Genomic DNA, 27,452 nt, shown 5'->3' with positions numbered 1-27,452 from the left:
TTCTTCTGAGGCTCCTTTGGGTGGGTCGGCTCAAACTGCCATCTTTTTGGTTAGCAGCTGAGCCCTTAACTGTCTGTGTCACCCAGGGACTCCCCTATATCTAGTAGACTGAGGGAAAATCCTCCTTTACGAGGCCTTTAGGACATTATCTCAAAACCACAACACTTTTATTCTGCCTTTGAATTCGTTGAGGTGAAACCTTTATAAACACAACCCTTTAGGAGGAGATGGGGAACGGTTGAGGACGGGGTTGATCGTGCTGGTGGGAGTGGAGGAAAGGCAGATAGATAGATACCAGCCAAACAAAGCATCTGCTTTTATCAAAAGTGCTGTGTTTGGGCTCAGACAGCCTGAAGCTTGATGCTTCACTGAAGCCAGGCCCTCTGTGCCTGCCAAGAGACATACTGGCCTTGATAGAGTTTTTCTTGTTCTTACTCTATTCAATTTGACTGGCTGCTGCCAAGTTCAAAAAATTCAACAGTGGCTTTTTGCTGAATGCTGTCACTGGAATTCTGCTGAGCACAGGTTAACCCATGACTGGGTCAGCTTTTATCAACCAGCACCATTCAGTATTAGTTTCGTATTCCTGTGTAGACTCACCATTCTGTAATGTGCAGGATGTTTAGACAGTGCTGTTTTAACACGAATAGAAAAACTGCCTGAGGAGGCAGTTTAATTGCCATTCCTTCAATATATGTCATGAACAAATTAATCAGGCATCGCTGTCTTTTCAGTGGCGATAGAAACTGACTCAGAGAATCGGGAATTGGCTGTTGAAGTGAAAAAAGCAGGACTTTTAGAAGTAACCAACCTTAGGTTCCTGATTAGAATCTAAGGGAGGGGAGTGTGTGCTAGACGTCAAGTCTACTCTGGAATGTAGGAAGAAAGATTCCCAAAGTTGAGAGAAATGATGAACACAATCCTAGTGGCTTGAGGCTCCAAAAGGGAAATACAGCTCAGGACAAAAACAATTCTCTAAACATAGTTCCAAATGAAGAAGAGGAATATGACCATCCAGGTAGCTCTTCTGCTTAAGAATGTGTATAAAAGGCTGTCTCCAGCCTGGACTGTCTTGATTAAAGAAGTCCCCCAATATGGCAAGATGAGCCAGGGCCATTTTTATTTATTCATTCACTAGTGTGTTGCACATCTACTCTGTGTCAGGCTTTGTGCTAGGGACTCAAGGACAGAGAGGAAGAGGACAGGATCTCTGTCCATTTAAGGAGTTCATGGCCTTAGGAGGAAGGGATGCCCATTGGAGCCACTTAACCTCATCAGCACCTGTTCTCTCCATCGTCTTTGTGGCTGAGCTAGCTGCCCATCCACAGTACACTCCTTTGTGTATCACTTCACTAGTTCGATAAACAAGTCTGCTTTTCTGGACCTCTGTCCTCAACATCTTCTCAGGTATAAGATTATTTTTTCTCCTTGACTTGGTGATTGGAGGTTGTACCTTCTAGGTGACCAGTCCCTCGGGACCTGCTTCCTCTGTGCCTCCACCTCCTCCATGTTGTCCTGGCCTTTAGACCCAGACCCAGGAAAAGTTGGGCCATGCAACCAGGGGCCATATCAGAGAGTGGCATTGAGCTGCAAAAGAAGCAGAGTGCAGAGTGAGCAGATGCTTGTGAAAAATGCTAAGGGCAACAAAAAGGGCTTTCAGAAGTTATGTTTGGAACAATAAGGCCAAAGAGAGTGGGGATGTGAGAGAAATCAAACTGCTGAGCCTCTGTTCGGCTTGCATTTTTTCTGTCAAGGCAATGACTCCTCTGATTGGAAAGGGTAGGACAAGTGTGAGGAAGAAGATTGCAGGCCTGGAGTAGATGAGGTCATTGTATAAGAGGCTCTAATGGCACCAAAGTCCAAGAAGACTGAGGGAGCTTGAGGCTGAGATTATCAAATCAGCACTGTAACATTGGAGGAATCATTGAATAACCAAGAGCTATAGGAAAATATAGAGACATATTCCAATTTTCAAAAAAGAAACTAAGGAGGTAAAATAAATCTACAAAATGATGAGCTTGACATCGATCTCAAGAAATATCCTAAAGTGGATTATTAGAACAATGGCCTTTGAATACTTGGTAGAGGAAGCAGCAACCATTAGGAGCTAGCAGGGCTTTGCTAAAAGCAAATCACACCAGATTAACTGTCCTTCCTGGGATTACTTGGATTGTAGATTAGAAGAGAATCTCTGGGTGGTGCAAACTACTAGCCAAAAGGTTGGCAATTAGAACCTACCCAGAGGCTCCTCGGGAGATAGGCCTGAAGATGTGCTTCCGAAAGGTCACAGCCATGAAAACCCTATGGAGCAGTTCTACTGTGCAACATATGGGGTCATCATGAGTTGGAATCAACTGGACCAACAACAACAATAGATTAGAAGAATGCTGAGAAGGTGTGTATACAAATGTCAGTCTTTTGTGATATCTTTGTGAGAGATTCAGACTTGGTGATGGTGCTAGATGATGGTACATGAAGCATGCTGTCGGCCATATCCCTAGCCTCATTCTAGTCAATTTTTTTAAAATCACTTAGATAATCATATTGCTTGCACATCACATTTGTAGATGACATGAATCTTGGAGGAGAAACTAGTATGTCAGAACGACAGAAATGACATACAGAAAAAGATCTTGGCATTTTGAAACAATAGACTAAATCTAACTAGACAAATCCTTATCTAAAGAGACAATGATGTTCACTAGAGTCCAGAAACATTCATTACAAAGTAAAAATAAGGAATTTGGTTGAACAGCCACACATGAAAAATATTCCGGGATTTGGATAACTGCAACCTCAGAACGAGTCAGTGGCGTGCTATGGCTGTTGGAGAAGCTAATGTGATTTTAGGAGTATCAGTTGAAGTTTAATATTCAGAACAAGAGAGGTGTTCATCCTTGGCTGCTCGGATTACATCTGGTGAATTGTTTTTAGCTCTAAGCATCAGAAATGGAAGACGAATTCCCCCCACTACAGGGTGGTTGGCTTCCATCCAGTCCTCTCTTCTGCTCTAAAGCAGAAAAGTTGGTTTAATCACTAGGAGTATCTGTAAGGTTCTTTTGTATTAGTGTAAAGGAACTTTTCAAGTCATGTGTTAACCCTGGGAGGAGAATCCTGTCAACTGCTAGTGAAGCATACTTTAAGGAATAAAAAAAACCAAACCCATTGCTGTCGAGTTGATTCCGACTCATAGCGACCATATAAGACACAGCAGAACTGCTCCATAGGATTTCCAAAGAGCGCCTGGTGGATTCAAACTGCCAACCTTTTGGTTAGCAGCTATAGCACTTAACCACTGCACCACTGGGGTTTCTACTTTAAGGAATGAGACCAACAAATAGGTTGTGAGATGTGGACAAGTAAATCTCACTCGTTTATTTTGCAAGGTGATAAAATAAAAATATTTTCTTAAGTGCACATCTAGAAGTGTTATAGTTCTCTGTGTTTAAAGCTATATCTTTTTAAACAAGCAAAGGCTATACACACAATGGAGTCCCTGGGTGGTGCAAACGGTTATAGAGATTGGCTGCTAACCAAAAGGTTAGAGGTTCAAGTCCACACAGAGGCACCTCAAAAGAAAGACCTTGTGATCTACTTCTGAAAAAATCAACCATTGAAAACTCTCTGTAGCACAGTTCTATTCTGGCACATGTGATGTTGCCATGAGTCCGAACTGACTCACTGGCAACTGGTTTTTACACACAATATGTCCCCTCTAACCGAAAGGTAAGCAGTTCAAACCCAGCCAGTGGCTCTGCAGGAGAAAGACGTAGCGATCTGCTTCCATAAAAATTACAGCCAAGAAAATCCTATGGGGCAGTTCTACTCTGTCACATGGGGTTGCTGTGACTCAGAATCGACTCGAGGGCACCTAACAATGAGAGTGAGAAAGTAAGTCTTTATTGGGACTTGAATGTGATTCCCGCATATCAGTAAAGAATCTGTTAATCTAACCACACACTAGCCATTTTCCTGAGAAATGTCATCTCTTCACTCACCAGACCTGTTTTAAGCATCAATTTCTTCTCATTTTCCCATAAACAGATGGAAATGGCCCTGTGGTAAACTCTCTCTGTCCTCTTGGTTATCTCCCTGATTAGCTTCCTTCCTGGCATTTCAGACATGTCCAGAGAGATTCATCTTCAACAGGAGCAGCCAGCCGTGCGGTGTCACTTTGAAAACATCTGGTCTCAGTAGGGCTGGGGAGGTGATGGCAGTGGGGCTCCATTGCTGACGGAATTCTGTGAGCTCATCACAGTTAAGTCACAGGCCTGTGGCTAAATTATCTCCTTAATGAGGAAGCCCATCAGCCCAGGAACATTTCTCTCACGTTCTCTCTCTTCCTTCTCTTCCTCCAGTGTTTTTCTACCCTTGGTGAACTTATGAAGTGTGGTGGGAGAGAAGGGTTGGGTTCTAGATCTTCTGCACAGTGGAGAGCATGTGCGCACACAGACACACACACACGCACATGTTCATTCATTCAAACCAATATTTATAGAGCAACTGTGCCCTGAGGGTACAAAGGTGAATAAAATATGGTCTCTGTTCTCAGTGAGCTCATAGTCCAGTAAGGGAGACAGATGTGAATTCAGTATTATATTGAATTATATTTATTTGCTGTCACAGAGTTTTATGAATAGAAAAGACTCCCTGAAGAGATGTTATTAATACTGTGAGTTGCAAGGGAGCGGTGGTGGGGAGGGAGTTGGACAGAGGACAAAGAAAGAGGGAATGATTGGTAAGAAGATGGGGGTCTCCAGACCTGTTGGTTCAGGGATTTCCAAATTGTCTGGATTTGTTGGAGTATAAGGAGCAAGGTCCTCCATGCATCTGTCAGTTTGTCTTACTGTGAGGGCTTGCGTGTTGCCATGATGCTGGAAGCTATGCCACCACTATTCAAATACCAGCACGGTCACCCATGGCAGACAGGTTTCAGCTGTGCTTCCAGACTAAGATAGACTAGGAAGAAGGACCTGGCAGTCTACTTCTGAAAAGAATTGGCTAGTGAAAACCTTAAGAATAGCAGCAGAACACTGTCTGATATAGTGCCAGAAGATGAGCCCCTCAGGTTGGAAGACACTCAAAAGACGACCGAGAAAGAGCTGCCTCCTCAAAGTAGAGTCGACCTTAATGACGTGGATGGAGTCAAGCTTTGGAGACCATCATTTGCTGAGGTAGCACTACTCAAAATGAGAAGAAACAGCTGCAAATATCCATTAATAATCAGAATGTGGAATGTAGGAAGTATAAATACTGGGAATATTGGAAATCGTCCAAAATGAAATGGACCACTGTGTCGGGAATGACAACTTGAAGAGGAATGACATTGTATTCATTGTCATAAAGAACATTTCGAGATCTATCCTGAAGTACAACACTGTCAGTGATAAGATAATATCCATACACCTACAAGGAAGACCAGTTAATATGACTATTATTCAAATTTACACACCAAACACTAAGGCCAAAGATAAAGAAATTGAAGATTTTTACCAAATTTTGCAGTCTGAAATTGACTGAACATGTAATCAGGATGCACTGATAATTACTGGTGATTGGAATGTGAAAGTTGGAAACAAAGAAGAAGGATCTATAGTTGGAAAATATGGCCTTGGTGATAGAAACGATGCTGGAGATTGCATGACAGAATTTTTCAAGACCAACGACTTCTCCATTGCAAATACCTTTTTTCAGCAACATAAATGGTGACTATATGCGTGGACCTCGCCAGATGAAATACACAGGAATCAAATCAACTATATCTGTGGAAAGAGACAATGGAGAAGCTCAATGTTATCAGTCAGAACAAGGCCAGGGGCTGACTGTGGAACAGACCATCAATTGCTCATATGCAAGTTCAAGTTGAAGCTGAAGAAAATTAGAACAAGTCCACGAGAGCCGAAGTATGACTTAGAGTATATCCCAGCTGAATTTAGAGACCATCTCAAGAATAGATTTGATGTGTTGAACAATAATGACTGAAGACCAGACAAGTTGTGGAATGACATCAAGGATATCATACATGAAGAATGCAAGAGGTCATTAAAAAGACAGGAAAGAAAGAAAAGACCAAAATAGATGTCAGAAGAGACTCCGAACTTGCTCTTGAATGTCGAGTAGCTAAAGCAAAAGGAAGAAATGATGAAGTAAAAGAACTGAACAGAAGATTTCAAAGAGCAGCTCGAGAAGACAAAGTAAAGTATTATAATGACACGTACAGAGAGCTGGAATTAGAAAACAAAAGAGAAGAACATGCTCTGCGTTTCTCAAGCTAAAAGAACTGAAGAAAAAAATTCAAGCCTCGAGTTGCAATATTGAAGGATTCTACGAGGAAAATATTAAACGACACAGGAAGCATCAAAAGAAGATGGAAGAAATACACAGAGTCACTATACCAAAAAGAATTGTTCCATGTTCCACCATTTCAGGAGGTAGCATATGATCAGGAACCAATGGTACTGAAGGAAGAGGTCCAAACTGCACTGAAGGCATTGGTGAAAAATAAGGCTTCTGGAACTGACGGAATACCAACTGAGATGTTTCAACACACATGCAGCGCTGGAAGTTCTCACTTGTCTACCCAGAAATTCGGAAGACAGCTACCTGGCGAGCCAACTAGAAGAGACCCATATTTATGCCTATTCCAAAGAAAGGTGATCCAACTGAATGCAGAAATTATCGAACAATATCATTAATATTACACGCAAGTAAAATTTTGCTGAAGATCATTCAAAAGCAGCTGCAGTAGTACATCGACAGGGAACTGCCAGAAATTCAAGCTGGATTCAGAAGAGGATGTGGAACCAGGGGTATGATTTCTGATGTCACACAGATCCTGTAGAGACTACCAGAAAGATGTTTACCTGTGTTTTATTGACTATGCAAGGGCATTTCACTGTGTGGATCATAACAAATCATGGATAACATTGAGAAGAGTGGGAATTCCAGAATACTTAATTGTGCTCATGAGGAACCTGTACATAGATCAAGAGGCAGTTGTTTGAACAGAACAAAGGGATACTGCATGGTTTAACATTAGGAAAGGTGTGCATCAGGGTTGTAGCCTTTCACCATACTTATTCAATCTGTATGCTGAGCAAATAATCTGAGATGTTGGACTATATGAAGGAAGAACCGGGCATCAGGATTGGAGGAAGACTCATTAACAACCTGTGTTATGCAGATGACACAACCTTGCTTGCTGAAAGTGAAGGGGACTTAAAGTGCTTACTGATGAAGATCAAGGACTACAGCCTTCAGTATGGATTATACCTTAACATAAAGAAAACAAAAATCCTTCCAGTTGGACCAATAAGCAACATCATGATAAACGGAGAAAAGATTGAAGTTGTAAAGGATTTCGTTTTACTTGGATCCACAATCAACACCCGTGGAAACAGCAGTCAAGACAACAAACGACACATTGCATTGGATAAATCTACTGCAAAAGACCTCTTAAAATGTTAAAAAGCAAAGATGTCACTTTGAGGACTAAGATACGCCTGACCCAAGCCATGGTGTTTTCAGTCACCTCATATGCATGTGAAAGCTGGACAACGAATAAGGAAGACCGAAGAAGAATTGATGCCTTTGAATTGTGGTGTTGAGGAAGAATATTGAATATACCATGGACTGCCAAAAGAACAAAAATATCTGTCTTGGAAGAAGTACAACGAGAATACTCCTTAGAAGCAAGGATGGTGAGACTATGTCTTACATACTTTGGACATGTTGTCAGGAGAGATCAGTCTGTAGAGAAGGATATCATGCTTCGTAAAGTAGAGGGTCAACGAAAAAGAGGAAGACCCTCAATGAGATGGACTGACACAGTGGCTGCCATAATGGTCTCAAGCATAACAAAGATTGTGAGGATGGCACAGGACCGGGCAGTGTTTCGTTCTGTTGTACATCAGGTCGCTATAAGTCAGAACCGACTTAACTGCATCTAACAACAAGGAGCAAGGTGAGAAGATGAGGCTGGTGAGATGTTCAAGGCCTTAGAACCAGGAGTATCATCTAATATAATATGAGAATGCTAGGCTGCCACACATTTTAATTTTACCTAATAAAACATGTGGCCTTGTGAGGAATATTGTCCAGTGGACCCAAAATCTTAGTAAATTTATTAGCCTGTTGCAGTCTCTTCCTTCCCCCTGTCCCTCCACCTCCACTGGAGCTTCATGCTGGAGAGGTCCAGTTAATGCAAGTCCTCCTGAATGAGGAGTGAAGGCTCTAGAGATTCAGAGGCTGTATTCACATGCAAAAAGGCTAAAGCCACAAGGTAGTCAGTGGAAAGCGGACTTTCTCCTGGCTGTTGGGTTCACCTTTCTTGATTGAGTGACGTGCCCTGGTGCATGCGTTGGTTAAGAACGATAAACCCCAATGCTGCAGTGTTTGTACCTCCTCGGCCCCACTGCTTCAGGTAAACAGAGTATACTGTACTAGTCTAAGCTGTCTAGTCACACTCGTCCTACGTCATTTTGTATTGCATTTCAGTTCAGTGTTCTAGGAATGAGTTCATCCGTGATGAATAAAGGAATCTAGGAATCACAGCCTGTAAAGGAAGAAATCCATCCCAGACATACAGGCCTTCTAGTCCCTGCCCTCAATAATAATCTAAGATTTTTGGATAGTGTTTTTATATCCAGGAACCTTACTGAACTTCCTCCTAAGCTCTGATAATTTGTGTGTAGAGTTATTTCTTCTTAAGCTTTGAATTTTATTGTCATAAAGACGTTCATAGTATTCTCTTACAATGCTCTCTTGTATCCACGATTGCTTCCCCCTTTCATTTCTATATTCTTTTGTCCTTTCTCTCTCTTTTTTTCTTCTATATTATATATGACAGAGAGTTTATTTTATTAGGCTTTCCAGAGAACCAGGCTTTTATTTATTGCTCTCTTGTTATATCATTTTTTTATGTTCCAACTTTATCTCCATTGTTCTATTTATGTTTGTTCTCTTTTCTTAACTTAAGCTGGATACTTAATTTTCAGTCTTTCTTTTCTAAAATAAGCATTTAAGGCCACTTTTCCCTCAAAATACTGCTTTTTACTATATCCTACATATACTGTATCCTACATTCTGAAAATCTGTATTGTAATTGTGAGTTTAATCTAGTTATAGTTATTGTGTTTAGTGATATATTTGGGTTTATAGCTGCATTTTATTCTATATTTCTGTACTATTTATACTCTTTTTAAAAAACTTTTTTTAATTACCCTGATTTGGATTGATTGATTGTTGTTTTTATAATGCTCTATTCCTATTCCTTTAGTGAGTACTTTTGAAATACTTTTGCATTACTCCATAAAACACAAAGTAAAACAATATCTTTACCGCTTTCTGAGCAATACAAGGACCTGTGAACACAAACTCTGGTCGCCTTCCTCCTGGTTTATGTACCTTTGTTGCTCCCTATTTTATTTCTTTTTCTTTTTCAGCTCCACAAATTAGTAAATGAATATAATGTATATTGTTGTTTTATGCCATCAGTGATGGTTTGAAGTTACTTACATGTTTACCAGTTCCTTTGCCTGCCATTCATTTTTTAGATCTTTGGCTTTCCTTCTGGTCTGGCGCATTGTTTTCATGATAAAGTTGAAAGGTGTTCAGGATAAAGTCTAAACATGTTCACATGCATCCAAGCCCCTTATAATCTGGCCCTGCCTCCTTTTCACCATCTCCCACCCTTCACCATTTCTGCTGCCTCCCCTGAATCCTGTGCTTCTGTCAGTCGTTTTCTTATTCACTGATTTAACAGATAGTTACTGGGCAGCTGCTATGTGCAAAGCACTGGGGATACTGAGATGAGTAAAGCAGACAAAGCCTCATCCTTAGAGGATTCTATTCCAGGAGAGCTGTTCACTACAGATTAGTAAGTACACACAAGTAAACCCATGCTTACCTTGCTCACTGGGTCATCTGTCCCTGTCAGGGCTTGTCAATTTGAAAAGAGGCCTTGATTCTGTAGGAAGGTGCTGTGGGGTTGGAAGAGAGACAGATGCCAGCCATACCTAGAAGCAGAATCTTTGATGTCGTGAAAAAATGTGGAGTTGTTCACTACAGATGATCTGGTAAGCAAGGTAAGTACCATGCCTACCTTGCCTATTGGGTAATCTACCCCTCTTTTGAGGCAGTGAGCCTGTGAGTATCTCGGGAAAGAATATTTTAGGCAACTGCTTGGAAAAATGAAATCAAGTTTTTATCAGTTCTGTTCCCCACTGTTCCACTTCTCTTCCAACACCAGCTGTACATGCAGCATTTCTTCCCCTGACCAGCTGGAGCTAGGTCAGTACTCAAAGGTTAAAGGACACAGTCCTCTAGACTACTGAGTTTACCCAAGACCTCAGATGCCAGCTATAAGCTTGGGAGTCCCTCAGGCCTCCCTCACTTCTGATTTGCTGGCTACAAATTCAGAGATCCTCTAGACTCTCAGGATACCAGCCATAAGCTCAGGGATCCCCAGCACCCCCTCACTTTCTGACCTGCTTGCTGCAAATTCGGGGATCCCCTCGACTCTCAGGCTACCAGCCATAAGCTCCGGTGTCAGCCCCCCTCACTTCTGACGTGCTAGCTCCCACTACTCCCTTAGGTTTGGTAATTCACTAGAATGATGCATAGAACCCAGGAAAATGCTATACTTCGATGATTACAGTTTTATTATAGCAAAAAGGATACAAATGAAGAGACACAAAGGGCAAGGTTTGGGAAGGTTGCCAATGTGGAGCTTCCATGTCCCAAAAAAGGACGTGCTATCCTCCCATGTGCATCAAAGTCTCTCACCAACCCGGAAGCCCACGGAGCTTCTGTGTCCAGAGCCTTTACTGGGGCCTCATTACGTAGGCATGACCAGTTGAATCATCTCCCCGACCCCAGGCCAGCTGATATCACATGGTGGTCTTTCTGGCCTGGCAAGCCCTCACCTGAGCCACCTCATTAGCATAAACCCTCAGGTGTGGTCTGGAGACCTCATCAAAAACACTTAGTCACTGGGGAAATTCCAAGGTTTTAGAGGTTATCTCTCAGGAACCAAGAACGAAGTCCAAATTCTTTGGGTAAAGTTAAATTCTTTACGTCACAGCAATGGAGCAGTAAATGCCAGGGTGCTGGGGCAAGAACAGCCTTGGCACATCTGAGCAGCAGAACGAAAAGCCAGTGTAGCTGGGGTGGAATGAATGGAATAGTCAATGAGTATATTAGCTTTCTTTTGCTGCATAACAAATTAGCACAAATTTAGCGGATTAAAACAGCATCCATTTATTACCTCACAGTTTACGTAGGTCAGAAGTGTCCACAATGGCTCAACTGAGTTCTCTGTTCAGAGTCTTACACTTAGGGTGTTGGCCAGCTGCGTTCCCAACTCAGGCTCTGGGGAAGAATCTGCTCCTGAATTCCCTCAGGTTGTCAACAGAATTCAGATCCTTGTGGTTGTAGGACTGAGGCCTGCATTTCCTGGCTGTCAGCCAGGGCTGCTGTCATCTTCTAGAGGCATTCTCAGTTCCTCGCCCTGGGCCTTCTCCAAAGCACTCATAACTTCTCACCTTGTGTTGAATCCCCCCCATGCTTCAAGTCAGGCCCACCTGTATAACTCTATATCTTAATGTTTACTGAGTTGGGATCTTTAAATACATTTGCAAAATCCTTTCACAGCAGTACCTAGATTAGTGTTCTTCAGTTGGCTACACGAGGAATGGGAATCTTGGGGTGCCGTCTTTAGAATTCTGCCCACTACGGTGAGGTTGGAGAGCTGGCTGGGGCCACATGCATCAGTGCCTTGTAGGCCACAGAGAGGACTTCAGGGTTTTGTTCTGATGAGATGGGAGCTCTTAGAGGATTTTGAGCAGGGGACTGACGTCATCTGAGTAAGATCACCCTGGCTGCTGTGTGAAGAGCAGACTGGAGTGAAGCTGAGGAGGGTGTTGCAGGAGTCCAGGGGAGAGATGATGGTGGCCAGGACTACTAGGGTGGTATTAACTCCTGAACAGCTTGCAGTTCCCCAAATGTATTGTGCTGCCTCATGCTGCCATGTCTTTGCACATGCTTCTCTGCTGCCTGGAACATTTCTCATCACCACCAAATCCCCGGCTTCTTCACCAGGAAAGTCCCTACTCAACCCTCACAGCTTAGTTCAGCTGTCGCCTGAAAGGCACCTCCATGGTCTTTCCCTCCCACTGACACCCTCTCACAGGCTTGAGTTGTGTTGGATCTGTTGGTCTGTTTTCCCCACTTGCTTGAGACCTCTTTGGGGTCAGGAACATTGTCTTTGGTTCCTATATTTCCATTGTCTAGCCTGTTGTTAGTTACCATTGAGTTGATTCCAATTCATAGTGACCCCATGTGTGCAGAGTAGAACTGCTCCACAGGGTTTTCAAGGCTGTGACCTTTTGGAAGCAGATTACCAGGCCTGTCTTCTGAGGCACCTTTCCACTGGTAGTTGAGGTTCAGACTGTCAACCTTTCCACTAGTAGTTGAGTGCTTAACTGTTTGTGCCACCCAGGGTCTAGCCTAGTACACTGCATGTTGTAGATAATTGATAATGTTCTTGGGATGAAGACAAGAACTATGGAAGATGCTGAGATGAAGTAGACACAATCACTACTTTTGGAGAGTTCACCGTCTAGAGGGGGACACACATATGTAAATAAATACACAATACAGTGAACCTGAATGCAGACTGCATGCCACAGGCACAAAGGAGGTAGGCCAACCCTGCAAATTGCTAGTGTGCATGAAGTTTAAAGGGGATTTTGTCCTACTTAGTCTGGAGTCATTGGATCTAGTTTCTCACATTCCTCCGTTGCATGAAATAATGATCTTATTGCAAAAGATTCCTTTTTATGTTCAACCCAAAAGGACATTTGTTTGGCAGCACTGTTAGCCATTAATTTATTCTATAATATTTGAAGAAGTAAACACTCATTCATGTAAACATTCTGTAATTTAAGGCAGACACCAGGATGCTTCCTTACCCATCTGTATTCCAACCACATAGAAAAGAAGGTTTGTGTTAGTGAAACTTTGCTTGTGTATCTAAGACAGAGATCCCTTTCACTCAAAATAGCAAACACTTACAGATCAAGTGTCCTTTTAAGAGAGAGGAAATTATTAATTCGGCTACTGAGAAGAAACAAACTAAAAGAGTAAATATATCGTTTCCATGATGTTTTCAACTAAATATCCCTCAGTATGAACTTAAGAAAGTGGGACACTGGAAAAAATGAATTAACCGGAGTAGACACAGTGATGTTACTTAAAACAAAATAACAGTGGAGTCCGGTTTCACCCTGCTGCCTCCATGCAGGCTGTTGACCATTTGATGCTGGGCAGCGTGCCCTACAGGAGGGGCCATAGGTGCCGGCCAGGCCTTCAGTTGTAAATACAGACACATACAACATCATGGCTCACAAGGGTGGGGATTCATAGTTGGCACAAGGCAAAGAAATTATTTTAAAAACCCCTTTCTTTTATATTGCCAAGTTCCTCTGTTTATTTTCTAGTGATCTCTCTTAGAGAATATAAATCTGTGGTTTAAAGACTGTTTGCTGCACAGTCTCGTATGAATAATCGGGTATTCTATTTCAAATTAGAAGCTGGGGTGACAAGGCCAATTGCTGTGTTTTCTAGCCCACCAGGAAGGGAGTTTGTACATTAAGAAAGTCTTCTTTCTGCTTTGCTGGAATCGGGTGGCTGGCTGAGCAAGAAGACTCAACACTTCTGCAGTTAAATATAATTTTAATTCGGTTCAAGGCAGTGATTTTTAAAGCTTTTGGATTTGTAACATACACAGTAAGTTGGTTTTATATTTTTAAAAAGTTTGCCATTGAGTTGATTCTGACTGATGGCAACCCCATGAGTTACAGAGTAGAACTGTCTTTACGGAAGCAGATTGCCAGGCCATTCTTCCATGGTGCCTCTGGTGGGTTCAAACTGCTAACCTTTAGGTTAGTAGCCAAGAGCAAACCATTTGCACCACCCAGGGATCTTTGGTTTTGCTCTCTCTATATTCCTCTCCTTGCCTCTTTAAAAAGGGTAACGAGGAGAATATGAGGACACACTGGGGACCCCTTAGAATACTGAAAGTAGAATTTTAGAACACTTGGATTTCCCTTCTGCTCTTGTAACTGGAAACAAAAGAGGCCCCCTTAGCAGGCCTTGCAGAGTTCATCTGGGGGTGGGGTCAATAGCAGACTTCAGGTTTCTCCTTTTCTCTTCTCTCAAGGCCTTTTAGATGAGGAAAAGCAAAATAACCCTGTGGGAAGCTCCCACTATCTCCTCTGGAAAGTCTCCAGATAGTTTGCCCGAAATACTTTTTCCCTTCTCATTTCTAGAGAGTGCCTTCTCTGGTTGGTTAACATGTCAACATGGGGAGGCCCCAGCTCTGATTTCTTCCACACAGGCCTAGTTCAGTGGTGACAAGGGCTTGAGAGATTTGCTCTTCTTTCCCAAACATGATGTGGCTTTTCTTGGCTTCACCTTCAGGAAAAAAAAAAAAGTGGGAGTTGGGGAGAGGGTGTAGGTGAGGCAGGGGAGTTGGGAATCAGGTAGAAGAACTTCTGCCCCTGAGGCCAGGGCGGGAGACAATTACTTGGCAATTTGTTGGTACCTTTTCAGAGCCTCAGGGTTGAAAAATCAACTGTACATCCAATTCAGTCCTTTAGCCAATAATTTATTGAGAGCCTGATAATGCGCTGGCACTTTGCTAGGTTCTGGAGATGTGGTGTAATATAGTTAGTCAGAGCACATGGTTCAAATCCCAGCTTCTCCTCTTCCTAGCTGGGTGTCCTCTTGCCGTCTGTGAACTGGAGATAACACCACGTCCTTCAAAGGGTTGTGAGGATTAAATCTTCCGACTTACGGAAATCACTGTAGCACAAGGTAAATGTCAAAAAACAATAAATGTTGTTTAAAAAAAGAAAAAAAAGACAGAGACAGTGTCTACCCTCATACTCTGGACAGAGGACCTTCCAGCCTTCACATCTGACCATCAGCTTTCACATCTGTCTTGTGTTGGAAGCTGACCACCGCTTAAAAGAGTTTCATCCCATTATAAGACAGTGCTAGTTGTTGGAAAGTACTTAAGTAAGATTAAAATCTTCCTCCCCATAGGCCCTAGTTCTGCCCCCCATTCCCTGCCCCACCTAAACAGAGTAAATCAGATCTTTCTTAAACACAGAAACCCTAAGCTGTTAGATGACAAACATTCTATGTCCACTTTCTCCCCAAGTCCACTCTTCTCCAGGCTAATGTTCTTCCTTTCAGTTCTTTCACATGTTTTGTGGTTTTCAGCCTGGCTGCTGGTTTTCTGGGCCTGGGCTGGTGTGCCAATGTTTTATTTATTGTGCTCTAACAAGTGGCTCTCACCTCCTTTTGTTCTGGGTTTTAATCTGTGAAGGCATCCTAAGAGTCCACTGCTGTTGTTATTTGTTGTTTCGTCAACACTAACTCGTGGCGACCCCATGTGTGCACAGTAGAACTGCTCCATAGGGTTTTCTAGGCTCTGACCTTTCAGAAGCCAGTTGCCAAGCCTGTCTTCCGAGGTGCCTCTGGGTGGGTTCAGACTGCCAACCTTTTGGCTAGCACTTGAGCGCCTACCCTTTTGTACCACTCAGGAAACCAAAGAGCCCACTAGCATGTTTGATAACCACATATTACTGTTTCACTATTGCAGTTGATCAACTAGAGTTCCCAAGTGTTTCTCACATCTCTCCTATCTTCTACTTGCACGAGTGGTATGTTTCACTGGAAGTTCAAAATTTATTCCTGTTCTCTTCCCTCGGATTATGTTTTGCCCATCACCTAAAGTATTTGGGGTGGGGGAAATGCCCAATGAATGTCATTTAACACATGCTCACACAGCTCTTACTCATGTACACTTATAGTGCTTACTGTATGCCAGATGCTGTTTTAAATATTTTGCTACATTATTCAGCCTCCACACAATCCTGTGATGCACGTGCTATTATCCCCATTTTACAGGTGACAAAATTGAGGCACAGAGAGGTTGTGTTCACATGGTGAACTGCATCCAGATTTACACCGTAGTAAGTGGTAGAGGCAGTATTTGGATTAGACAGTCTAGCTTTGTAGCCTGTGCTCACAACCCCTCCACTAGGAGGCCTGTCATATTAACTAGAGGTGGGTTTTATTCGTCTGTGAGTTTGATCACTGTACCGTCAAGGTTCTCGTTCAAGTCCTCATAAAAGTACAAATAGAATGGGGGCTGGGATGGTGCCTTCTGTCTTAAACCTGTTGGAACCTTTTTAGGTAATCAGTGTTTTGGAGGTCTTTTTGGGGGGAAGGGCGGGAATATAGTGCTGGTTGTTCAGTTGGATACTAATCTACCTTATTAAATAACTTGGGTTTCCTGTAAGTTGCTTGGGCATACAAGTATAGTGACTTTCTCAGCTTCTTTGCTGAAATCCAGATACAATTTATTTATAGCATTTCTCAGACCTGCTAGTCTAGTCATCATATCACAAAAGGAAACGTTAGGATTTGTGATTTTTAACTTCCCCTTTTTAAAAAATGCTTAACTTGTCGTTATTTTAGTAAAATTTTGCCTATGATATGCCTTTTTCACCAGACTTGTAGGTTATGAAATCCTTTTTCTTTTATCTTTTGAAAACCGAAAGACTCTTCTCTCCCTTTCTCTAGAAATGCGTGTAAATCACTCAAACTCTCTTGGGAGGGGGTGGGATGGCTAACCTTGGCCAGGCCAGGCGCTGTGTCTGAGGTGGTTCCTGAAAGGGCGCTGGCTGTAGTTAGCAGCATCCTCCCTCAGAGATGACACCTCTGGCCTTAGAGAGCCAAGCTGGGATTCACCTTGAGGCCGGGGTGGCCTGTGCTCTCCCACTGCCCTGCTCTCCTGCCCAGAGACCCAGGCGCCCAGGAGCCTGGGGTGTTCTCCTAAGATGTCCACACCCACCCTTGGGTGAAGTCTCTGCTCCTGTTTGATCCTCTGCCACAACACACTTGGCAGAAGAGATGGAAACCAGGAGGCACTGAGCTGTCTCTGTCCCCCTTAGTTCGGGACCCTTTGCAATGATGGAAATATTCTATAATTGTATTGTCAAATATGGTGGTCACTAGCCACATGTAGCTATTGAGCACTTGCAATGTGACTAGTGCGACTCAGGAACTGAATTTTAAATTTTTATTTAGTTTTAATTTAAATAGTCACATGTGGCTAGTGAGTATCATATTGGACAGTGCAATTCTAGAAAGAAGTAATTTATGTTAAACAGATGAATTCATAAAGAGCTCTGGTGGTGCAAAATTTAAGCACTTGGCTGCTAACCAAAAGGTTGGCGGTTCAAACCCAGCCAGTGGCTCCATGGGAGAAAGACCTGGAGATCTGTGTAGGTAAAGATTACAGCCTAGGAAAACCCATGGGGCAGTTCTAGTCAGTCACGTGGGGTTGCTATGAGTTGAAATTGACTCAAAGGCACCTAACAACAGATAAATTCTTGGCTTCTGGGAGAACAGGTGGATTTCATCGTTCAGCTATGGTTGTTGTTGTGGGATGCTGTCGAGTCGATCCAACTGATAGCAACCCCATGTGACAGAGTAGAACTGACCCATGGGGTTTTCTTGGCTATAATCTTTATGGAAGCAGACTGCCAAGTCTTTCTCCCATGGAGCCACTGGATGGGTTCGAACCACCAACCTTTGTATTAGCAGTCTAACACTTAACTGTTGCACCACCAGAGCTCCTTGTTCGGCTATGGTACTAGTCGAATATACATTATACCTTTAAGGCATTTGTCTGAGGTCCTTTTTTATGTTTACGTAGAATGCCAGTTTATTAATTCAGAATGAGAAACACTGAAGCTGTTTAACTTAGGAACTTTCAACTTGGTTGTAAGTAAGAAGGACATAGCTGTACCTTGGAGGGTTTGGTGAATGCTTTTGTCTTGGCCATTGTGATACTTACCATGGTGGTTTCTAAGTTTGTGTTTGACTTTAAGGAGTCATAGGAACATTAACAGACCCATTGGGTGTGATAGGTGTAGTAGATGGTGTGACATGTGTCACAGGTGTTAAAAGTGCTATTAAGAGAGATGGAAGTAAAAAGAGAACAAGTTGAAGGGGGCAAGGAAATGATACATGTATTGGATCATTCAACAACAGGAAGGATTTTGAAGGCACAGCAAGCACACTTGTGTAAAATACTGTACCGTTGCTGTGTAGACTAGTAATCTGGGAGAGTCAAAGAAAAATGATTGACACCACGGAAAAAGGGGTTTCTAGAGTCTTGGCACAGTCCCCAGGTGGTGCAAATGGTTAACACACTCAGCTGTTAGCCGAAAGATTAGAGGTTCGAGTCTACCCAGAGGTGCCTTGGAAGAAAGGTCTGATGATCTACTTCTGAAAAAATCAGCCATTGAAGACCGTATGGAGTACAGTTGTACTCTGACACACATGGGGTTGCCATGAGTCAGAATTGACTCAATGACAACTAGTTGGTTATTGGTTGGTAGAGTCTTGATTGCACTTCTATTGGTAAAAATATTTGAGCTTGCAGCCAATGTATGCGTATTTATTTATTTAGAACAGTGGTTTTTGATGTGTGGTCCACGGACTCCTAGGATTCCCTGAGACCCTGTCAGAGGATCTCTAAGATCTAACCTATTTTCATAATGATACTAAGATGTTATCTGCCTTTTTCACTGTGTTGACGTTTACACTGATGGCGCAGAAGCAACGGTGGATAAAATTGCTGGTGCTTCAGTGCAAAGCAAGGCAGTGTCACCAAACTATTCTAGTAGTCATTGTGTGCTTCACTTCCACGCACGCTCAATGAACAAAAAAAAAAATGCCAGTTTCACCTAAGAATGTCTTTGATGAAACAGTAAAAAGTGTTTTAATTTTATCAAATCTCTTGAATAAACATCTTTTTAAACATTTTTGATGAAATGGGAGAAAGGTATAAAGTACTTCCACTGCATACTGAAGTAAGATGGTCATCTGGGAGGAAAAGCTCTTGTGCAGTTGTTCGAATCACAGCCTGAACTAGCCACTTTTTAAAATAATACATCTTTTTGCTTGAAAGAACAACTGACAGACTATGGTTATTAGTCTTGGCATTTGGCAGATATTCTCTCAGTGAGTGAAATAAGCCTGTCGCTTCAAAGATCCATTTCCACTGCAAGAGTAGTGGTGCCCTGAGCTGTGTGGGTAGGGACGCCCTGGGTCCTTCGGCCTTGGCCTTGCTGCTCTCGCTCAGCTCAGCAGGCCAGTGCTGCCGTCTTCCCATCTCCTGTGCTCTCTCCACAGCCAGAGAAGTGCCCAGACCTGCGGGGGGCACTTCTCTGGGTGTTCAGTGCACCCATCTGGAGATGACTGCTCCCTTTTCTGCTTGCTGGTGGGGACGCTTTCCCTTCTGATGGACACCTTCTTTCTGTAGATACTCTAAGACCCCCTTCAGGCTCCAGAGTCATTCTGTCCTTCTAAAACGATTGCTTCTCTCCATGGGGATGTGTTGATTTTTTGAATTTCAATCTTGGATGGCAATTGTCTTTTCACATTCTCTGTGGGGGTGAGAGGGTAGGGCTCGCGATAACCCTATAAGTACAGAAAACATTAGCTCTCAAATCCCACCTTCCTCTCTTTTTGCCATTGCCTTAGTCAGATCCTCTTTGTACTTTCTGTCTTAAGTCACCCTCCTCAATGCCTTCTGTTGCTGTTTATTTTTCATTGTCTAATTAATTCTAACATATTATGATAGACCTAAGAGCAGATGTTGTTGTAGTTGTTGTTAGTTGCTGTCCAGTTAATTCCAACTCACGGCGACCCTAAACGTGCAGAGGAGAACTGCTCCATAGGGTTTTCAAGGCTGTGGCTTTTCGGAAGCAGATCGCCAGGCCTGTCTCCCGAGGTGCCTCTGGGTGGATTTGAACCACTTATCTTTCTGCTCGTAGTTGAGCACTTAACTGTTTGTACCACCCAGGGACCCTCTATGGCGTATGTTAAACCCATTGCCATCAAGTCGATTCTGACTTATAGCAACTGTATAGGACAGAGTAAAACTGCCCCAAAAGGTTTCCAAGGAGCAGCTGGTGGATTTGAACTGCCGAACTTTTTGGTTAGCAGCCTTAGTTAGCACTTAACCACTATGCCACCGGGGCTCCATGGCATATATTAGATGGGAACAAGAACAACAAAAAGCACTCTGGCGGCAAAGAAGATTAGGATGAGTTGCTCAGGTTTACACAAGGAGTGGGTGGGTAATAGACTAAAAAAAAAAAAACCTATTGCCAACAAACCGATCCCGACTCACAGCAAACCTATAGGACAGAGTAGAACTGCCCCATAGAGTGTCCAGGGAGCGGCTGGTGGATTCAGACAGAGAAAGATGTAGGTTAGAAGTAGATGCCATCCTAGGTGACCTTGGCAGCCTCTCCGCTACCTGAGCCCCTAGTTTCTTACTGTCAAGGTAGGTGTGACCCTGCTGCCTGGCAGAGTTGGTGTAAGAATTATCCCACATGACCTAAGAAAGTGCTGCACATTTGAACACCCATTCCTGCCTCACCCGACTCTGCCCTTTTCAGGGCTCTTTTGCTATAGACTGTTAACCTAGTTTTTCATGTTCATGTGAACCTAGAATTACCACGTATAAATACTCTAACATTTGGTGACCTGAATTTGACAGGAAAGCATATGGAGATTCTACACTGAAGTCATGGCCCACATACTCCATGAAAGGAACTTGTGTCTATTCTAGCTTCCTATCTGTCTGCTGTGGGTATTATCTGGGAGGTGGGGGTCCCAGCTCAATAATTTGAATAAATAAGGCTGAAATAATGTTGGACACAACTTTACTCAGTGTAAAGCATTGTTCTTACTTTTTCTCATATTTGTATTCTCTCTTTTCAGGGATCAGCATCTTCTGGACCCAACTCTGGAGTATGTGAAGGTAGGAAACCAGGACTCAGCATGTAGTCATGAGCCTGTGTAATAAATTTCCTGTTTCTAACACAGTGTTGCCAAATAGTGCTGATGTCTGGTTTGTATAGAAGCTGGTTGGATTGTCTGAAATAATTGAGAAGTAATTTGACTCTCTTAGGCCTTTGGTAACCTTTGTGGGATCTTACATCATCCTACTTCATGTCTACAATCTTTTCTCCTTGTCTGGAACCCTTGGGGCCAGTGTGTTTTAAAATTCAGAATTTTTTTAGAAGAAAATATTGTGCCCTTCCAAAGGGGCCTAGGATCAGCACCCCATAATCAAACTCATTATTTCTGCAGTGAAATGTAAGACTATTCACACTAAGTGGAATAAATAGACTATTAATAACTTTATTTCAGTTCCAATCACCAAATGAGGTTGGGTTTGTCTTACTGCCAAGTAAGTTTAATAACAAATAAAAATTAGAAAAAGGTAATAAATTTCAGTTTCCAGAGGTTTTTGGATTTTGGAATGGTAGATGAGGACTGCAGGCTCCCTGAGGTTTTATGAGCTATTTTTTCCTTTCCAACAGCCACCCTCTTATTCAGTGGCTGATCTGGGACAATAGTCAGTATTAATGTGTTACTTTCCAAATGGGGCTGACATTCAGTGCTTCTAAACACTCAGTGCCTCTAAACAATATTTCCCTTCTGAACAGAAAGAAAAGATGCTTTTCACTTCTTCCCTCTGCCCCTGTTTTTGGGTGTGTGTGTTTGTTTTGTTTTATTTTATTTTACTGTAATTAAGCTGCTCATCTCCTACAGAAGGGAGACCTGAAGACCTTGTTGTACTCAGTTGCTTGGATTTGTGCCCACATGTGTTATGATTATTTGGAAGAAATCATGGCATGAGTTAGGGTTTAAGGTGCTTACCTCCTAGGACCAACATCCCACCCTCCTTATTCCAAGGGCAGCATCCCAGTTTCGGATTATGTAAACCTGTCGCTTTCCTCTGTGCTCAGACCTTCCCCCAGGATGTAGGCATTTCCTCCCTGTGTAGGTCAGAGGGACAAAGATGCACCACTTATAAAGCTCTGACCAGATTCAGACAAGATCAGGAGGAAGGAGTAACTTTCAGAACACCTCAGCAAGTCCTGAAAAGGAGTAACCTGTGAACAACCAAAGAGAAGTTCCATCAAATCTCACTGCTCGGGGGAGGCAGGGAGATCCCAGATAAACAGAAGCCACCAATTACCCCAGTGTCTCGTCTCGTCTTAGTCAATACAGTTCAGCTCACAACCATTGATATTCATGAATGAGATGCAATAATTTAGATAATTCTGAACTTGGCCCTTGGTTTGGAGGGATGGTATAGGGGTTTGTTTGTGACCACGGGCTATTTTTGTTTGCCTTTATGGGCACTAAAGGAGCCTGGGTGGTGCAATGGTTAAGTGCTCAGCTACTAACCGAAAAATCAGCAGTTCAAACCCACCAGCTGCTTCACAGGAGGAAGATGTGGCAGTCTGCTTCCATAAAGAGTACAGCTCTGGAAACCCAGTGGAGACATTTCTATTCTGTCCTATAGGGTTGCTATGAGTGGGAATCGACCGAACAGCAATGGGTTTGGTTTGGTTGTGGGCACTAAAGCTTTGAAAACATGTCCATAGGAGGCCTTTGACCTAAAGGTCCCAGCGGACCCATGTGACAGTCTTCTTGGGTCAACATAGGTCTGTTAGTAGACTTAGTTCCCTCTCAAGCCAGGCTGAGGAGTCCATGTCTGAAGATCTCCATAAAGGTAATCAAGGGGAGGTGAGAGAGTTGTCAGATGAAGTGGGATGCAGTTTGGCCCCCTGACTTTGAGCTGTTTCTTCCTACAATCCCCTTATGTACTTAATGCCACCTGGGCACGGAGAAAAGCAGACATCTATGTGAAGTATGTCGTGTCATGACGGGCCCTTCTAGTGGAGTCAGATTGATCAGCCTCAGAAAGAAGAGTCAAGATGCCAGATTTTTAGGGATTTACTGTGACCCCAGAAACCCTGGTGGCATAGTGGTTAAAGCGACTGACTGCTAACCAAAAGGTTGGCAGTTCAAATCCACCAGGCGCTCCTTGGAAACCCTATGGGGCAGTTCTACTCTGTCCTATAGGGTTGCTATGAGTTGGAATTGAGTCAATAGCAACGGGTTTGGGTTTTTTTGTTTTTTTTTTCTGTGACCCCAGGATGGGGGACAGCCTGACCACCCTGTTGTGGCCTACAGACAGACAGATGTCCTAACCCTGTTAAGGGCTCCAGGCCCAGGTCTTCCTTTCAATGCCGCTCTTTTCTCCAGTGGAGACTTTAACAATCTTTACGTGGTTTTCACAGTACCCAGCTAGAAAAGAGGTGCAGGGAGACAGGCACATGGGACTGCCTCCTACATCTGGGGGGACCCAAGGCCTTGAGGCTGACCCATAACTAGAGGGAAGCTGGGAGAGCCGCATTGTGGGAGGAGGGAGCTGAGTAGAGAACGAATACAAAATTCTGTTAAGCCCAGTTTGTATTCTGTGTCCTCCTAAAACTCGGCGCAGTTTGTATTGCGGCAGATTAATAATGGCGTGAAAGGCGACCGGCTTGTGGTTGCCTAGCTACGAGTAGCTCTTCTGTGCCTGGGATAAAAGGGAAATCGGGTAATGGTGGGAAGCCACAGGGCTCTTTGGTGTTTCTTTTAACTCATCCAGCAGGCTTGCCTCTTGGTGGGACCTCCCAACAGCACCAAGGACCTAAAGGCTAAATTTGATGTTTGGATGTGATTGGAAAGTTAGAGCAGATCCAAAAGTAGCCTGGTGGAATCTCATTCCTCACTCTCTCTGATTCTAGCCGTTAGAGGGGAGTTTTTCTTTTTCGTTCGTTCTTTTTTTTCTTTTTTCCCCATTTTTCCCTTGTTTTCCTAGCTCTCTCGCTTCCCTACAATTTTTTTTTTCTCCCATGGTAGTTCAAACCATGATCATCTCGAAGGTCTGATTTTAACTATTTTCTGTACTCATGAGGTGATTTTATATAATCACATATAATTAATTTTCTTTTACTTTATCTGAAAGAATTCCAGATTGGAAAGCAGAAATCTCCACACCGTTTCCACCTTCCTCCCGCTGTTTAACATGTCCTTCATGACTTGGGTTAGTGGTGTGCAGCTCTGGAATTTTCCTCTGCGTACCTAGCATTCCTTTCCCTAGATAAAACCATCGTTTCTTTTTCAGTAGGAGAAAATAGCTTTTAGAGGCAATAGCCCAAGGCAAAATTGTGAAGTAGAGTTTATGTTCTGGGCTATTCTATCTGCTTATGGTCCCCATTTGGTATTGCCTTATTTTTACCCCCATTAAAACGTTTTTATTCTGTGTCCAGTTTCTTGGACCTGTGTCAGGTAACTGCTTAGAAAATTTGAAAAAATAATTGCACCAAGATAATAAAGTATAATAATAGTTCAGTGTATTACTACAGAGCCTTGGTGGTGCAATGGTTAAGCGCTTGGCTGCTAATCAGCTTGGCTGCTAACTGTGAAAGGTTGGTGGTTTGAATCCACCCAGCTGCTCCACAGGAGAAAGACTTGACAGTCTGCTCCCGTAAAGATTACAGCCTAGGGAACCCTATGGGACAGTCCTACTCTGTCACATGGGGTCACTATGAGTCAGAATCAACTCAATGGCAAACAATGACAGTGTGTTTTCTCCTTCCAGATAGCATTCCAACAGGATACTCCAAATTACCCAACCCCTAAGAATCCCAGGGAAGGGAGCTGAGCCTGGGCCACGCTCTGGTTCTGAGTAGATGTGTGACCTAGGGAGCATCACCTTCTCTCTCTGGGTTCCATCTTCCCCATAACTAGGATCCATGGAATGAACTAACGTCCCTTCTACCTTAACATTTTTAGGATTCTCTATGCAATGGAGGAGTTCTTAATTATTCTATCACTCTTGATCATAAAATTGCCATATTTATTGGAATCAGGGTGACATTTCAGGTTGTGTCTCAGACATTCAGAGTAAGGACCTGGCAGATAATCACCCACCCGTTATATTACCTGAAAATGATTGGAGGTTTATTGCCAACACTCTCATATATGCTATTGTGATTCATTATGCTTTCATTTTTCTGACTCTTCTTGAACCTATGAAACGTCCTTTTATTTTCATTCTTTATCATTCTTTTCATTTTTTCCTAGGTAGGGCTACTTCTTTAAGCTTTAGGAGTTGCCCTCACCTTGTGTCCCCCCTACCACCACCACCAGTTTTATACATTTATATTATTATTTCCTACCTACTTCCTCTTTATGCCTGTGTTCCTTTGAGGCTGAAGACCCTGATTCTTTTTAGGTTCTTCACACGAAAGCCCTACAATCATTTCAGTAGTCTATTTTCTACAAAAGGTTTAAAAGTATTTTTTGTTTGAGGAGAGGAGGTGATTGACAAGGGGAGAGCTGGTTGATTTTTCTTTTAGAGGAAATGTTTACCATAGATTTTTCATTTTCAAATAAATTGTCCTCAAGAAAGATAAATTATAGAGAAGTAGAAAAGAAAATCAGGGATGGCAGTTTTTTACAAATTAGCTGAGCGTAGGCAAGCACATTTTCATGGCTAGGCTGTAAACAGTATAGTGCCCACCCCGTGGACAAAAGCCTGCTCTCCAGGCGACCCTAGTAAGGAAGTGTCAAGACAAAATACTGCTCTTTGTTCCTGTCCGGCTTCCTAGTAAACCAATATCCTCTTTCTTTTGTAGTCAGCGCTTGGCAGATTCTTGTTAGAACCACTTGTGAGAAATTTGCAGTTTCTGAGCCCACGTGAGACCAGAACCCTTGCCTCCTCCTTCCTCTAGAGTGCTGATAACAACTCGTGAGCCCAGAGAGACTTAGAAAACAGTCCTTTATGGGGTTGTTGTTGTTGTTGGGTGCCATCAAATCGATTTTGACTCATAGCGACCCCATGTAGCAGAGTAGAACTATCTCATAGGGTTTTCTTGGCTGTAATCTTTACAGGGGCAGATTGCCAGGTCTTTCTCCTAAAGAGCCGCTGGGTGGGTTCAAACTGCCAACCTTTTCGTTAACAGCTGAGTATTTAACCGTTGTGCTCCCAGGGCTCCTTTTTCTGGGGTTAATGCTCTGAAAATACTCTTTTTCAGAGGATCTGCTATAGACCTATTACAGATTGCCCAAGTCTCAAATCTCAGCAAGGCCATTTCCTGCAGTTGGCTGTGGATACATTAGGTCACCCAGCAGATTAAAAGAGGGGTAATTATGCAAATTCCAGCATCAAGAATAAGTGGCCTGGCTGCTGGAGTCATCAGTGGGAGAAGGGGTGGCATGACTTCAGCTCCCCTTTGTGCTCAAGATGGCCGCAGCCATGGTCACGGTTAAATAGCTGTCTTTGAGGAAAGTCTTTTCTTCCAGCAGGGAAAATAGGCCAGTCTGCTCTGAATTAGCCAGCTAACAATGTCATGAAAGCAACTTACAAAAACAATGGCACGTTGTACATTCCATGAGATTTTAACAAGTTATATGAACCAAATAATGGCCCGATTGGCTGCTTCCGCAGGTTTTTGCCTGAGTGTGCACATCCACAGAGCCAGCTCTGTCTCCCGTGGGACCAGAGATCAGACACTGCCAGCGGTGAATGTGAAACAGCCCTAGCTCCCTCTGGGGCTCACGGTCAGAGGAACGAAATAGAGCCCCCATCCAACTCCTCCCGCTCCACCCCAAAAGCATTCTCTGCAATTATTCTTGGGAGGTTTAATGTTACTACAATAAAAAACATGGTTGAGGCCGGGTGGGAAAAACAGCAGAATAAGGATGGAAGGACAGTCCTTCATTCAATGGAATCTTATCCTTCAGGCTTGTGAAAATGTAGCTAGTTATAAAAATTAAAACCTTATAAAAACATATGTCCATACAAAACTCTGTATGTGAATGTTCATAATGACTTTATTGATAATTGATAAAAACTGGAAATGACCCAAATGTCCTTCAACGGGCGAATGGATAAACAAACTGTAGCATACCCACACAATGGAGTACTACTCAGCAATAAAAGGGAATAGACTTACTGGTACTCAAAACAACATGGACGACTCTCAGATGCAGTATGCTGAGTGAAAGTAGATAGTCTCAAAAGCCTACATATTCTATAATTACATTTGTTTCATATTCTAGAACAGGCAGAGCAGATAATGGCTTTAAAGGGGTTGGGAGGGGGGTTGACTGCAAAGGAGCAGGAGGAAACTTGATGGAAATGTTCTATACCTTGATTTTGGTGCTGGTTATCCAATGGGAAGCATTTGTCAAAGCTCATAGAACTATACCCTAAAAAAAATGAATCTTACTGTGTGCAAATTATACCTTAACAAGCCTGACTTAAACGTAGTAAACAAAAACTTTATCTTGTTTTAGCCCTTAGGTACTGCCATCTCTGTAGAGGAAATTTTTTGTTTTGAGAGGGGCCACATCAGTGAAGCCAGACCTCTGATCAGACAGAGAGAGTGCTGGACTTGTAGATTGTCTTTTTTTTTTTTTTAAGCATATACCATGTGTTAGGA

General features: G+C 42.9%; 1 protein-coding gene across 2 annotated transcripts in view; it reads left to right on the top strand.

Annotated features, from left to right (window-relative positions):
- LOC111820998 (breast cancer anti-estrogen resistance protein 3-like) overlaps positions 1–22,360 on the top strand; it is a 43,999-nt gene extending 21,639 nt beyond the window's left edge. For both annotated transcript variants that reach the window (XR_002824481.1, XM_023733459.1), the window contains exon 3: positions 20,878–22,360. Coding sequence is in view for 1 of the 2 variants with exons in the window: in XM_023733459.1 (XP_023589227.1) it covers positions 20,878–20,959 (82 nt within the window). In the remaining variant the exon portion in view is untranslated. The remainder of the gene's footprint in view (positions 1–20,877) is intronic.
- The last annotated feature ends 5,092 nt before the right edge of the window (positions 22,361–27,452 follow it).

This window comes from Trichechus manatus, unplaced genomic scaffold (genome assembly GCF_000243295.1).
Source record: "Trichechus manatus latirostris isolate Lorelei unplaced genomic scaffold, TriManLat1.0 scaffold00058, whole genome shotgun sequence".
Lineage (NCBI taxonomy): Eukaryota > Metazoa > Chordata > Mammalia > Sirenia > Trichechidae > Trichechus > Trichechus manatus.
Note: the sequence above shows the minus strand (reverse complement) of the source record. Positions and strands in the feature narration are given on the sequence as shown.